At 37.2% G+C, this 13683-nt stretch overlaps 1 protein-coding gene across 6 annotated transcripts in view; it reads left to right on the top strand.

Annotated features, from left to right (window-relative positions):
* Positions 1-13683, top strand: part of SLF2 (SMC5-SMC6 complex localization factor 2) — a 41916-nt gene extending 28233 nt beyond the window's left edge. For 2 of the 6 annotated variants that reach the window (XM_052800205.1, XM_052800203.1), the window contains exons 11-20: positions 1752-1893; positions 2356-2461; positions 3740-3916; positions 4473-4570; positions 5041-5128; positions 5642-5764; positions 6573-6650; positions 8180-8266; positions 9668-9736; positions 10880-13683. In XM_052800205.1, the coding sequence (XP_052656165.1) occupies positions 1752-1893; positions 2356-2461; positions 3740-3916; positions 4473-4570; positions 5041-5128; positions 5642-5764; positions 6573-6650; positions 8180-8266; positions 9668-9736; positions 10880-10915 (1004 nt within the window). In that variant the 3' untranslated portion in view covers positions 10916-13683. Of the gene's footprint in view, positions 1-1751; positions 1894-2355; positions 2462-3739; positions 3917-4472; positions 4571-5040; positions 5129-5641; positions 5765-6572; positions 6651-8179; positions 9604-9667; positions 9737-10879 lie in introns of those variants that run through there. The other 4 variants (XM_052800204.1, XM_052800206.1, XM_052800202.1 and 1 more) reach the window with 2 other exon arrangements.

Raw genomic sequence — 13683 nt, 5'->3', positions numbered from 1 at the left:
CACCTGAATGAAGGCATTTCCCTTCTGTTAAGTATAGAAAGGTTTTGGGGAGGAATTAAAAGGCACTGGCTCTGTTCTGTGATTTTTGGCATGAATTTAGGCTCTTCTGTTACTTACGTAATGCTCAAATGCTAGGAGTTAGTCTTCACTGAGTGTGTGCAAGCTGTACCACAGGATGTGGTCCTGGCATGTATTTGCAAAGCAGTGCAGCTGGTACAGTGCCTTTTAAACTCACTTCTGTTATTTCACAAATAGAGTTGACCTGAAGAGGAGCCCAGTCTGCTAAGAAGTTTATTCTCCTTTCCATCTCTTACTCTGGAAGATGCAGACATTCATTTCATAGCTTAAGGACTACAAGATGTTTTTCACATAGTCATACCCAGTATGTAGCACTGTGTAGTTTACTTTCTAGATAAATGGCAAAAGTGAAGAGAATCATACACCTGCACAAAACCACTTTCAAGGATCTGCTTCAGCCCACACTGCTGCTCATGTCTTGTGTGTTTTGCCTTCCTTCATCTGTACTCTCAAATACTTCTCCAGTACAAGTTCCTTTGTATGTTCTTCATGTCTTCGCTTTATTCAGATCCATCAAAAGTCACTAATTCATTTAAGCCTGCCTGTTAACATTGTTCAAGTAATGTGTTTCTCTTGAAGTACTTGCTCAGGTCTGTCCAAACTGTACCCCATATTTTGAATTTTGCTTGAAATCAGATTGTGAGCTCATATGAGAGGGAGCGTAGCCTCCTTTATTTTGTGCTTTGCTGATACTAAGCTTGATTCTGAATGAACAGTTCAAGCTGATGAATGAGCATTCAAAGAATTAATGCTGTGAGAGATCCCAGCAGATCTCTGACTTCAGAGCAGGATCAAATAGGCTACAGTTGCTCCTGGAAAGTAGTCTACCCACTTTAAAATTGCCAACTGTGGAGTCTTTAAACCATTCTGAGACGTTCTGTTCCAGTGCTTAACTAAGGATGCATCTTTTTTGTTGTTTTTTTGTTTTGGTTTGGTTTTTTATTACTGAATTGAACATCAAGATCTGAAGCTGCTGTGTCTTGAGTGTCATGTTCCATTATATTTGGTTTTTTTCTTACAAACTTAGCTCTAAGACACAAAATTGACCCAATTCAGAATTCTAGTGACTTCTGTCATTGTTTGAAAAACACTGTGTCTAGTTTGATGTTTCCCTGCTAGTTCAGTGTTCTATAGAGAATCCTCTGTACAGTTTGCAGACTTTCAGATACAAGTCATCATACAAATCAGCCCTCTTTGCAATGAGCATTGTTTCTTACTTCTATCAAATAAGTGAATTCCATCTGTTTAGCACTTCTTTTCTAGAAACATTGCATGTTTTCAAATCTTATTTAGCTCTACTGCAGTCCCACTATAACACCCTCTTGTCTGTACCTACACAGAATGGTAATTTATGTATCCTCTTAAAAGTAAATATTGCCTCCCTGATTATTCTGCTGTTTGTGATGAAAGAGAGCTGTGAGGTAAAATGAGTGGAACTTTCAAATAATTCACCTGTTACATAGGCAAGATGTTTCTCTAGCATAAAATACCGTGTTAGACTATTTTTTTTTTTCCCTCATCATTCTGAAAATAAGCATATTATTCAATGTACCAACTCTTCTGAGATGAGAGCTGGTAGAATTGATTCAGGCTGCTCAGCTTTTTTCCCTTAAAAGGAACTAATGCTAAGAACTAAATTTAAAACTAATCCATTCCATGTCTTTTACTTGTAGCTTCCATCAGTGATGAACAGTCTAAACCATGGATTCCTTCACTAGCTGATGTGTCAGCTGTTTTTGTCAATATGGGTGTTGCGTTTAGATCTCTCTTTCCATTGCAGCATCTTCAGCCCAACTTTAACGAGTGTGATATTTTGTAAGTGTTTTCCTTTTGATATTTATTGCTTAGATCCTGTGAAAGCAAGCCTTGTGCTTAGAATGTAGAATCAGAAGGTTCTCCTTTATTTCCCCTCCCTTCCATCAAGCCATACTCTTCTATAAATTCTCAGCTCAGGTCTTCATAAGAGTAAATAAACCAGAACTTCAGACAATGCCTGACAGGTAAGGATTCAGCAAACCAGAGCTTTGTCCTTTGTCCTGCACCTTCCTAATAGAGGTTTACAAGAATTGTTGCCTAAATAGCTGGGCAGAATTGTAAGTAATTGGTTACAAGTTGAGATAGATGTGTGTGCTCTGTAACTGAGGATTGTTTTGATTTGAAGGCATTTTGAAACATGCAGGGTTTTCTTTTTTTTTTTTTATTCAGTTTGATGCAAATAAGCCTTTGTGGGCTTTTAAATTGTTGATTTATTGCTCAGATTAGTGTCTCTTTTATTAGAAGTCAGATGCAAGAAACAGTGAGTAAACAGCCAAGAGAAGACCTAACCTCTGCCAATCCAGCCTTCTTCAGTCTACCAGAAAACAATTTAATCAATGTGATTAAGGTGAGAAAACTCTAGTTAGTGTGGGAGGGGGTTTTGTGGAGGGTTTTGTGGGGGTGGGGTGTGTTGTTGCTTTGTTTTGTTTTTTTAGCAAAAACCCTGGTGTCTTAATCTACTCCTGGGCATGTTTTGTGAGTAGATGCTATCCTGGGGTTTCTGCTGAATCAGATATTATTGCAGGCTTGTTGCAATCTCTAAAGTTTCCTGATTTCTATTAGCTTCACTCACAACTGCACAGTTCTGCTGCCTCCCTTTTCCAGCTGTGGCACTTTATCAAACGTCTCTGCTCCCTTGTGTAGAAAAAACTATCCATTTCTGTGTTCCGGTGGAAATGGGAAGGGGAGTTGATGTTGGGTGGTATGTTTTATGCTGCTTCAGTGTGTTAGTGCAGCTCTCAGAGGTATGTGATCAGTCCCTGTGCAGCACAAGGTGAATGAGGTGGGAGCTCCTGGAAGGCAGGTAGAGCTGTGACTGACTCTTCTGTGGAAGTGAGCTGTTAGATCCATGCACTGTGTCCTGTGAGACTGTAGGCTGAATGAGTGCTGGTCACACCTCACAGGCTAGTTCTCTCTGATTAAAGGTTGTATGGTGAAAATACTGACTTTTATAACTGATTTCAGAGTTCCTTGTGGAAGTATTTAAATCTTCCTAACATCATTTCTTTAGAGATTTTTAACTGTAAAATCACTTAGTTCAAGAGAAAGCAGCCAGAGCATCTCCACTAGAGACAGGATACATGTATCTTGATAAATTTATGTTCTCATTTACACACGCATCCCATATTGTAAGTAACCCATGTGATAATGCTTGGGTGGGGAAAAATCTCTTGATTTATGTTTTCAGTATTACTTGTGTATTTAGAAAGTCTGTCAGTCTTTTGTTCAGTTAGATGAGGATTGTCTGTGCAGTGAAGAAAGATCTTCCCTACTCCTGTAATGTCCAGGGAATATTGCCATGTTCAGAAGATGAGCCTCCAGGAGGTCTGTAAAAAAAAAAACCAAACCAAAAACAAAAACAAAAACAAAACTAAAAAAACCAAACCAACAAAAAACCCCCAAAACCAAAAAAACCAACCAAACCCCCAAAAAACCCAAACCAAAACAAAAAAAACAAAAGAGTGCAGTTACTGGCAGATGGGGAGATGTTAGTACACAGGTGTTGCAAGAAAAATATATCATTTGAGGTGCATTTTAATGTGAGGGTGGAAAACTTAAGTTCTCATCACACTTTAAAATAAGCTAACCCAATTTCAGATTTTAATGCTTTTTATTTCTTTTAAAGTTTCTAGGTTTCTGTACAACAGTAATTCAAGGTGGATATACTGATCAAGAAATATTGCTGCTGCTTCTATTGCTATTTAAAATAAGCTTGGAGAAACAGTTAAAGCAAATTCCTTTGGTGGATTTTCAGTGCCTTTTCATAAAGCTTCTGATAAGTATAAAAGACTGGGATACAAAGGTAACTTCATAAATAATTTTATTGTACTAGATTTATGAAACTGCAACTTAATTTTCAAGAAAAACTTTTTTCATTTTTTTTCTTGACATATCAGAAAAATACTGCTTGAAAATGTAATATGAACAAATTGGGAGTTTTGGATTTGTGTGAGATTTAGGAGGTGGCTGGGTATACTGAGAGGGTTTTTGTCCCATAACATTATGATTGCCTGTCCTCTTCTGCAAGGGAACTGTTGTATTGAACTTACACTTATATTTACTAAAATAGCTGTATGTTTAAAATGGCTCTCTGAAGAAATGATTGCACTAAGCTGATAAAATGTCATTAAAAGCAATCTAATCTCAACTACCCTGCTATAAAATAGTATTTAGTAGACTTAACTACAGGTGCAATGCAGAAATACCTTTATGCACATCATCTCTTATTAGATCAATTCCTTTTAACGTTTATGCTCTGTATGTTTCTAGGGAGTAGATGTGTACTCCTTTGCAAATAAAACAAATGCCCACCATATCCATTCTTCAGTATGGGGACTTTTGTTGTTGTTGTTTTAAAGATGCCCGAGCTCTGCCTGGCAGTGAGTGAACTCTCCACTCATCACCATAATCTCCTGTGGCTAGTTCAGCTGGTGCCTAGCTGGATAATACGTGGACGGTAATGACACTGTAACATCAGAAATATGTAGTATCATTAACAGCTAATTTATTTGTATTATTAACAGCTGATTTATTTGTATAAGCACAAAGTCTGATAAATGCAATAGGTATTAAATTTTCTTTGGGTGATTCATGTCTGCTTTCAAGTGTTAATCTGTTAGGAGTTCTATATCTTTGAAATTAATAAATTATAATGTATCTGAGAAGAATGATTTGGATGCTCAATTTCAGGCTTGAAGGCAAGCATCTAGCAGTGTTTATTTGTGCAGAAGAAAAGCTGCAATGAGATAAGGGTACTTACATTTTACTAGCCTCTTTACTAGTTTAATAGCACCTATATTGAGAAAATCCAATTTAATAGTCGTAGGCAAGTTTATGTCTAGGGAAGCCATGCATAGCCTCATATACTTTGTAGAAACAGCGTGGATTTAAGAAATTTTCTGGGAAAGAAACTCTTTTGTTTTTCAGGGAAGTAAGAAGACGTCTTAGCCTACTGATAATTTCAAAGCTTCTTAATAAAAAGCATATAGAAATACCTGATGACAGTGACAAGCAGGTACTGCATATATGTGTTGTATTTGTATAATTTGAAAGTTTAGAAAACACGTATATTATTTTTTGTGTTTTATGTTTTAATACTGTAAGCCTATTTTCAGGAACCTCGCAAAATGACCAATTAGTAATTTTTAGTTTAGATTAGTATTAGAAGTATATTTGCACATGTGTGTAACCTGCATGTTCTGCAGCTTGTAAGTGCATTATTGTTTATGTGCATAAACATTCATTTTGGACATTGGAAAGAGGCCTACGCTTCTTTCAGTCTTCCTTTTGTGTTCATGTAGAGTCACTCTTTGTTTTCCTAGGGTTGATTTTTTTTTTATTGAGGCAACATACAAACACTTCAGTTTGTGAATAGTCAAAAATTACCCAAAGCATGAAAACTTCCGTTTTAATTAAAAATCCCCTTTATGTTCTTGTCTTAGTGGACAAATAACACTGTAGTGGCACTAGGTTTCCAATTTTCTATTGCCAGTAAACCACTCCAATTTGTTAATGCTTGTATCTGTAGATGTCTCTTCTGCATCATTTTGTGGTGTACATGAAACCTTCTAATCTACTAAAGAAGATGAGAGAAGGACTGGAGCAGCAGAATGCCGCTGGAGACCACCTTCATACAAAACTAGAACAGGAGGTATATAGCTGATAGTGCTTTTTTGCATTTGTCTTTTTATGCGCCTTCTACAATTTTGAGAATGTTTCTTTTAATTTCTGTTAACTGAGGACAGTTCTGTACATGGACCTGTACATACACTATTTTGTTGCTGTTCATGTGTTAAAATACTACTTGTGTTTAATTTTGGTTATAGTCATGGAGGAAGGAAAGAAGTAGCATGTGACAGAGGAAGCTGTATTAGGCTGTTTTACAAACAGGGAAATCATCAGATTTTCTGAGTGGCTAAGTCATGTGGATGTCTTGAGTCCTGTCTTCTGTAATCAGAAGACCATCCTTCCTCCCTTCTGATGTAATCAGTGGAAACTGTTTGAGGCTGAGCCAGACCTTCACCTGCAGGCTTCAGAAAGAGATTTATGAATCTTTTCTCATAAACAAGTATTAGAAAGATTTTGTATTTCCATCCATCCAAAAATTGAATATTGGTTTGGTTATTTGAGACTATCATGGAGATCTCTTAGCAAGTATTTTGACCTTGCTTTTGACCTTGATGTAGATGATGGGAAAATAAAACCAACTGCTGAATTTAATTTTCAGTAATTAAAACTACAGAAAGTTTTGTAGGTTACTTAGGTAACTTAAACCAGTGTTTTAAAATGTTTCTAATATATGAATGTAGTGTTTCAAATTAGTTATTTAGGCAAATGTGTAGACATCCTTGTCCATTGATCTGGCCATTGGAGGAATCATTCCAGAAAGCAAAGATAGTGCTGTATCTAGATGTGAAGAGTTATGACTGACTGCTAAAGCTCTTTTGATTTCTCTCCAGGCATACTACCTAATCTACATTCTCCTTCATCTAGTCAGTGAAGCTAGTTTCTTTGATGTTGTAAATTCTAATCAAAGGGTGAGTAACTTCAGCGGCTAGATCTTTAGATTTTAAAAGACTATTTATCATGCACACTTGGTCTATTTTGGTAAGAGCTATCATGTGATGGAAGATCACCAGTGGATAATAGCACTGGGGGAAACTTTTGTTCTGGAGCAAAGTAAATGCAGAAGAGCTTTCTCTGCATTTCTGCAGATGGAACTACCTCAAAACATAAGGCTGTGGATCAGCAGACATTTATTTTGTTAATCTTTCTCAGAAAGTAACTGGAGATTAACTCAACACAGAAATTCTAAGAAGTTCAATGATCCTATGAACTCTTGAAGTAAGGTTGAAACTTTTCAGTCTAGAAGAAAACCACTTTGAAAACACCCAGTAAAAATATGTTCAAACGCATCACGGTTTTCTGTGCTGGAGTGCAGCCATGCAGCAAGTGAAAGCTAGGACCGTATCTCTTCTGTTCTCTGTAGTGATAGTTCCTTTGTGCCATGTGATGTGAACATCTGTTAAATAATACCTTCTGCTTAGCCTTTCAGTAATCCTATTCAGATTTCTGTGATCATTTGCCGCAAGGTGTTTGCGTACACCTTCTGCCCCATGGAATCACTGTTGGCTTTTAAGAAATCTGTCATGAACTGTTTGAGAGAAGTAAAGCAGTAATGTTTGGTTACATTTCAGGGCTTAAGTGTCTCAGTTTCCTACTCAATGCAAAAAGATAATCACAGAGTATAATCTGAAACAAAACCGTATGTGGTAAAGAAAATAATTATATTGTGACGATCTTTTGGGATTTGTTTTTTACAACTGGCTTCATGAAGATTTGTGGAGAACTTGATTTTTTTTTTAATATTTTTTTTTAATGTCTCTGTATTTCTTCATGAAGAAAGATTCCATTATTCACTGACCTGTTAGCCATCAAGTGGCAAGAGGGGTGTGGCTGAATATTGTGCAGGCTAGACTTTGTATAAAATCAATATAACTATTTCATTTCTGGTCCTCTTCCAGTTAGATGGGGTAAATTGTCATGGCCTTGAGACACCAGCAAATGTTTGTGAGTAGAATTTCAGCATGTCTCACCTGTTCTGCAGAGCAGAGCCTCTTTGCAGCTGTTCAGTGAGGGATTGCAAACAGGAATTTTATGAAGAAATTCACAGAATGTGAAAGATCTTGGGAGCCATTATGAAGAGATTATGAAGTTGCGAAACTGCTTTATTAAAGTAATCAGAAATTTAGAGAGAAATAAAAGATCAGTGCATAAACCTTGGATATGTTTTACCTGCTCAGCCAATTCCTACAAAAGAAAATGACCCGAGTCATCCTTGAAACTACTTTTTAAAGCTCTTAGACCTGGTTTACCAGGTGCATACAAGCAACTGATAGAGGATCTTGTGATCTTATATTCTTTCTTTTCCCCCTTCCTTACTGTATGTTTCTGAGAAAAATTCAAACTGAAGCATATAATTTTTAAATTGAAATAATATTTGAAGAAAGCTTTTTAGTTTTGACATGGAGGATTTAAATAGCTGTACGCTTTTGTCTTTATTTAGCAACACTTACTGAAGCTTTGCAGTGCCTTAGATAAGCACATAAAATGTGATATTAGGGAAGATGCAAGGCTGTTTTATCGAACTAAGGTAAGGCATGTAAGTTTGGGGGTTTTTGTTTGTTTTGGGGTGGTTTTTTGTGTTCTTGTTGTGTGGTGTTCCCTCATCCCAGCCCTGGAAATTCTAAGAGTTCCTCATGGGTTTGCTTTTTTTCCTGGTTTCTCTGTCTGCATTATGTCTTTGCAAGTACGTAAGTATGTGCCCATTCTAATGCACTGAAAATACTCTTTTTGCTAACAACAGGACTCTTAACAACTGTAAAATGCGAGCTTGCCTGGCTGTTAGCCAGGCAACCCACAGAGCTGCTCTATTTCTTTTCCTGGCAGTTACTGATAGTTGACTCAACTTTTAAGAGCAGGGGCTACCTGCAGGGCAGGATACAGAGGACTGAAAAACCAGCCTATCTTGCGTGTGTCTCTGTTTTATTTTCAAATTAGTGAGTTAGTTAAAAATGTTGTGAATTTAAGCCAACTGTGTGTGATGTAGCATCAAGCTCGGATAATTGCCTTTCATTTGCATTGTGGTGTGGGGCTTACTAATGATAGTCCTAATTTTGTGACTTCAATGCTTTGCATGCTGTCGTAGCAAGCCGAATTGGATCAGTGATGATAAAGTGACCGACCCCAGCTTTGAAAAGCCTTGGCTTCTTCAGCTTTAAATCAAACTTTTGCATTTGTGTGCATCCTTACCTCTCGAAGATTTTTCTTTTTTTATTCAGCCAGATTAGTAGAGCGTGGATCCTTTTAACAAGTTAATTACTCTTGCCTTGGATTTTTGTATCTCGGGTCACTTTCACTTTTGTTTCTATTGCCCTTGCACTGAGAGGGGAAAATCTTACTCTGTTTTTCCCCCTCACTTTATTTGTGTAATAGTACAGTAACTTCCAGAGGATGCCACTGTGCTGGGTTTTAACACAGCATATGAAGCAAATCTCTGTTCTGAATGGCTTGGATTAAACACCTGCATGTGATTGGTTATGAAAAAGCACAGTTTTATGAATAAAGAATTCATTTCAGAAGCAGACAGTGCTGCATAGTTGGCTTTTGTGACTGCAGTTGCAGGCAACTTTTCTAGGTACAATCAGACTTGTGTAACAAACCTAACTCACCCGAAGGATGAGGTGGGTGTTTGGGAGGCCAGAGGCTTGTATGGTGATTCCAAACACTTAACACAGGCAGTCTGTACAAGAGCCTGTAACGTGTTTGCGTAGAGTACATGACTTTGAATTCAGAGTCCCAAATTACAGGGATTTGGTTGGAGTTGAGGTGGTGATACTTTGTGCCGGCTGTAAAATTGTTCCCTCTCAGTAAACCTTGGGTGTTGGGTTATCTGGGGTTTTATGGGTTTGGGGGGTGGGGTGGAGACAGGGGGTATGATTTTTGGGTTTTTTTTTAAACATAAATGGCTAAACTAATCAATCTGAATTTGCAGGTAAAAGACTTAGTTGCTAGAATATATGGCAAATGGCAAGATTCAATACAAACCACTCGGCCTACTCAGGTACTGTAATGAAACCTTCTTCTCTCTTTTTCATATTGCAGGGTGCATTTAACTCATTTTTTTTAGCATTTGAAAACAGCATACTCTTTTAAAGAGATTTTTTTTTTCTTCATAAATGGCATGGCTGTGGAATACACTTAGATGTATTAGAATAGATTTTAATTAAAATTCTTACTTTGCTGGCTTCAGTAAAACCAAGATTTCATCTTTATCTTTAAAAGTGCTGCTTTTGTAAATGGCTTGCATAATACACTAAAATGCTAGTACTGAGTCAAGTCACAGGGCCTGACTCTGATTATAGTTATTACCAGATGCTTTGAAAAGGACGATGGGGCTGGAATGCAGTGATGCACTTCCTGCCATGGTCCGGCAGTGTGTGACTTTGAGACTACTTGAGTCCAAGGTTCTATCCACATATGTTTAATGGCTCTTGATAACTCCTCCCCCTTTGAACGTGTAGAATTTCATGCAATGATTAGGAAAAGCCTTTCATGCTCGTGGTAAATAATGTCATGATTAGTCTCTCAGTAATATTTGCCTTCATGATACCTAGCTGGCCTTGGTGGAACAGGTGGATAATTTCTACTGATACCCAGAGTTCAGAGCTGTTTCTTCCAGTCTAGGGTTGTAAGGTTTCTTTTGTAATGAGATCAGACCAACTGTTTGAGTCCTGTCTTGGAATATAAAGCTACCTGTCTTGGAAAAGCTTATCTTTCCAGTAATGTAGTGTATCACTTACATAAAATTTAAATTATACATACATGCTTAGTATCGATTTGAGTTAAACATTGTGTAATCAATCACTTGTCTGTGAAGACTACTAATCGCTTCCAGCAGTGTGCAAAAAAGACATCGTTTGTAGTACGTGTGACATTTCTTGTTAAAGAGGGGGAAGGGAATTAGACAGTAACACATGGCTGCAGAAGCTACTTAGCAATTGGAAGTTGATAGTGATGCTGCTCTTTCAGAGTTGTTTTTTCAGAGATATTTGGTGATGATTCACATATGGAGAAACTGGCAAGTGTTTCAGAATAAAATTCTAGGGACTTGCAACTCGTTGTGATCTCAAGCTAAGCACTTGCCTACTCTACTCTTCTATCATTGGTTTTCTGACTTGTTTACTACTTTGCTTTTACTCTTCAGGGAAAACTGCATGACTTCTGGGAGCCAGATTCATGAAATCTTGCCTAGTTCAGGGAAAATAACAGAAAAACTTTGAAACCAAGGAAGATGTAGAATGAATGGAGCTTCACCTTGGTTGGAACAGAAGAAATCAGTCACCCAAGTTAAAGCTTGAGCTTCATTCAAGCAAATACTAGAAACACAAGGATCTAATTTGATTAACGTTGCTTTTACTACAAATACACTACTTCTGAAAAATTGAAGTGGGTAAACTGAAAAAAACCCGGCTATTTCTATAGCCCTGTCTGAATTGGCTAGAAATATTTTATCATATTGAAAGCTGAGGGAAGTTTTCTTGTTTCCATTGTTAATCACAAGACATATTTGAAAACTGTATGTGTTCATTTCCTTACCAGCACACACCTGCAAGCATTGTTTTAGGGTGGCTGTGAAAGAACTGCCCTGTGACATGGAATGTGAGTTCAGAGGCAGTGTTAGACCTCCCCTGTTGTGAACAGGTGAGGAAGTGGCTCAGAACGGGGCTGAATAACAGAATTGCCTGCACACGTTAATCTGCAAAGCAGAATTGGTATGACCATCCAATTACAAAAATCTGTAAAAATTACAAAATACAGCAGTTGTATGTGAACAAGTGACTGCTCTCATGTCCACTTCAGGGTGGAAACAGAGCTTAAGAGTGGTTGTGCCCAAAGAAGTTAAGTGGATGCTTCTTTGCTCTGTGGTTGTGTTTTATCAAATAACAAAAAGGGATTTGTTATTACAGTGATGCATTCATTTTGGCTTCAGGCATTAATTTATTTATGCAGTGAATGTGACTGCACAGGAAGTGTTTCTATAAGACCAAGTTATAAATGAGATCTTATTACCCCAGTAGTATTGTTGTACTGATCTTTAAGAAACAATGTATCTATATTTGTTGTCTGGCTTCAGAACTTTCTCTAAATGGAGAAAATACTAATCCTAAAATATCAGCTCAGTGGAGATTTGAGGAAATGAGCATTTGGCCCACCTATGCAAAAACTGAGAAAGCCTGAATTCCTTTGTGTGAAGTCTTGCCACACACAATATGTGCGCAAAGCTCCAAGGGCTGTTTGTTAAATAATCAAAGGAAAAATGTGATCTCCTTTTGTGTTCTCTGTGCAGTCATTTAAATCTTACACTGTGGTTTGTCTATAGGATATGAAGAGAAAGTTAGGGTATTGGGTAGAAGCACCAACTGGGATTCCCTTAACAAGTGAGATTTTTAATAACATGTCCATTTTATAATACTGTTTCCTTTTAATATTTGTAGATTATCCTGTCTTGTATGATAAATTCCTTATAACTTTCCAAGATGAGAATGTAAAATAAGGCTCAAACCCCCACCCCAATCCAAAAACCAAAAAACACCCTTCAAATTTAAGTATGTATATTACATATAAAGGAACTGCTAGAGAATGGACACATGTCTTACAGGGAAGGTATTTTATTTGCAAATTCCTGTTAAATGTTTTGTCTTTCATTTCAAGTGTTAGAGAGTTAGCCTAAGACTGCAGCATCTCTGTGCCCTTCACAGGATAATCAGCTTATCTTTGTTCAAACAAAAGTTATGCTCGTGGCATTGTTCAGGGGGAAAAAAAAAAAGAAAATACCTTTTTTTAATCTCAATGTGTTATTGAAGAATTGGAAGAATCTACCTCAAAGGGTATCTTTGTTTGGCAATAGAACTGCTTTAGGCTAAAAAAAAAAATTACATGGTGTTACATAGGTATGGCAATGCCATCCTTTGTGCTGCCTGTCTTTGATAGTGTTTGATACAACCTTCCCTCTGGTAGCAGTTGCTTACTGTGTTGAATATATCGTATGTTAATTTTATTAATGTTTATATTTTTTCTCACTGATGTTGTATAAAGTTTAAAAAAATTGCAGAATATGTTTATTGTATGTAATGTGTATATATTTTCTTACTATGTAAAGTTGAAGTTGCTGTCCTGTATATTTTGAAGAAGGAAAGGGGAGGGGTTTAGACAGCTTTTGTACTGCAGTTCAAAACACATTGAAACTGCTGAGGTTTTTTTCCAGATTAAATAACCACTTTGATACTTACTTCTATTTAATAGAACAATGAAAAAATAAAACTAGACATGCTTTTCTAATTAAATGTCCCTGGACAAAATGGGCATGCCTCAGCTCTGTTTCACAAAAAAAGGGCTGCAGGTCTTATTTTGGTCTTAGAGCACATGTTGTAATTCTTAGGTTCACAGCTGATTAGCTTACTATAAATGGAGAAAGTCTTGAAATCATTCTTAGCTCAGCCAGTCCTGTGTATTCGTGCTTAATGCCTGTGTATACATTCTGACATTTTCCCTCTCTCTCCCCCTCCTGCTTTGTCTGGACTTTTCTTCCATCTGTTTTGTAGCTGAGTAGCAATTCCCCAGTTGCTTAAGTCTAGACGTGGGTTGAATTGGAGCTCATCAGTATCCTTACAGAGATGAACCCAAAGCATCGCTGCAGTCTTTACAAGGGACTGCTGAGCTGAGCACTGTTTCAGGACTCCTGGAAATGAAATAGCAAACCTGCTGCTGTTGTGTTTTGCCAACTCATTTTCTGGCCCCCAGCCAGAAGTTACGTGCATTGGAAAAGGCTGTTTGCACGGTAGATGTCTTAACTGCTTTGGGTGTCTTCAGATAAGCATTTTGCACTGAGGTTTATCTTTTGATATTATGTTGGCTGTATTAAGAGCTATGTTATCTCATTTCATGTGAAATTAGGTGCACTTTATTGCAGTAATCACAGACAAAAAATTAAAGGCTGACTATAAAATA

Source organism: Harpia harpyja, chromosome 10, assembly GCF_026419915.1.
Source record: "Harpia harpyja isolate bHarHar1 chromosome 10, bHarHar1 primary haplotype, whole genome shotgun sequence".
In the NCBI taxonomy this organism is placed as follows: domain Eukaryota; kingdom Metazoa; phylum Chordata; class Aves; order Accipitriformes; family Accipitridae; genus Harpia; species Harpia harpyja.
The sequence above is the reverse complement of the archived record's forward strand: the minus strand, read 5'-3'. Positions and strand labels throughout refer to the sequence as shown.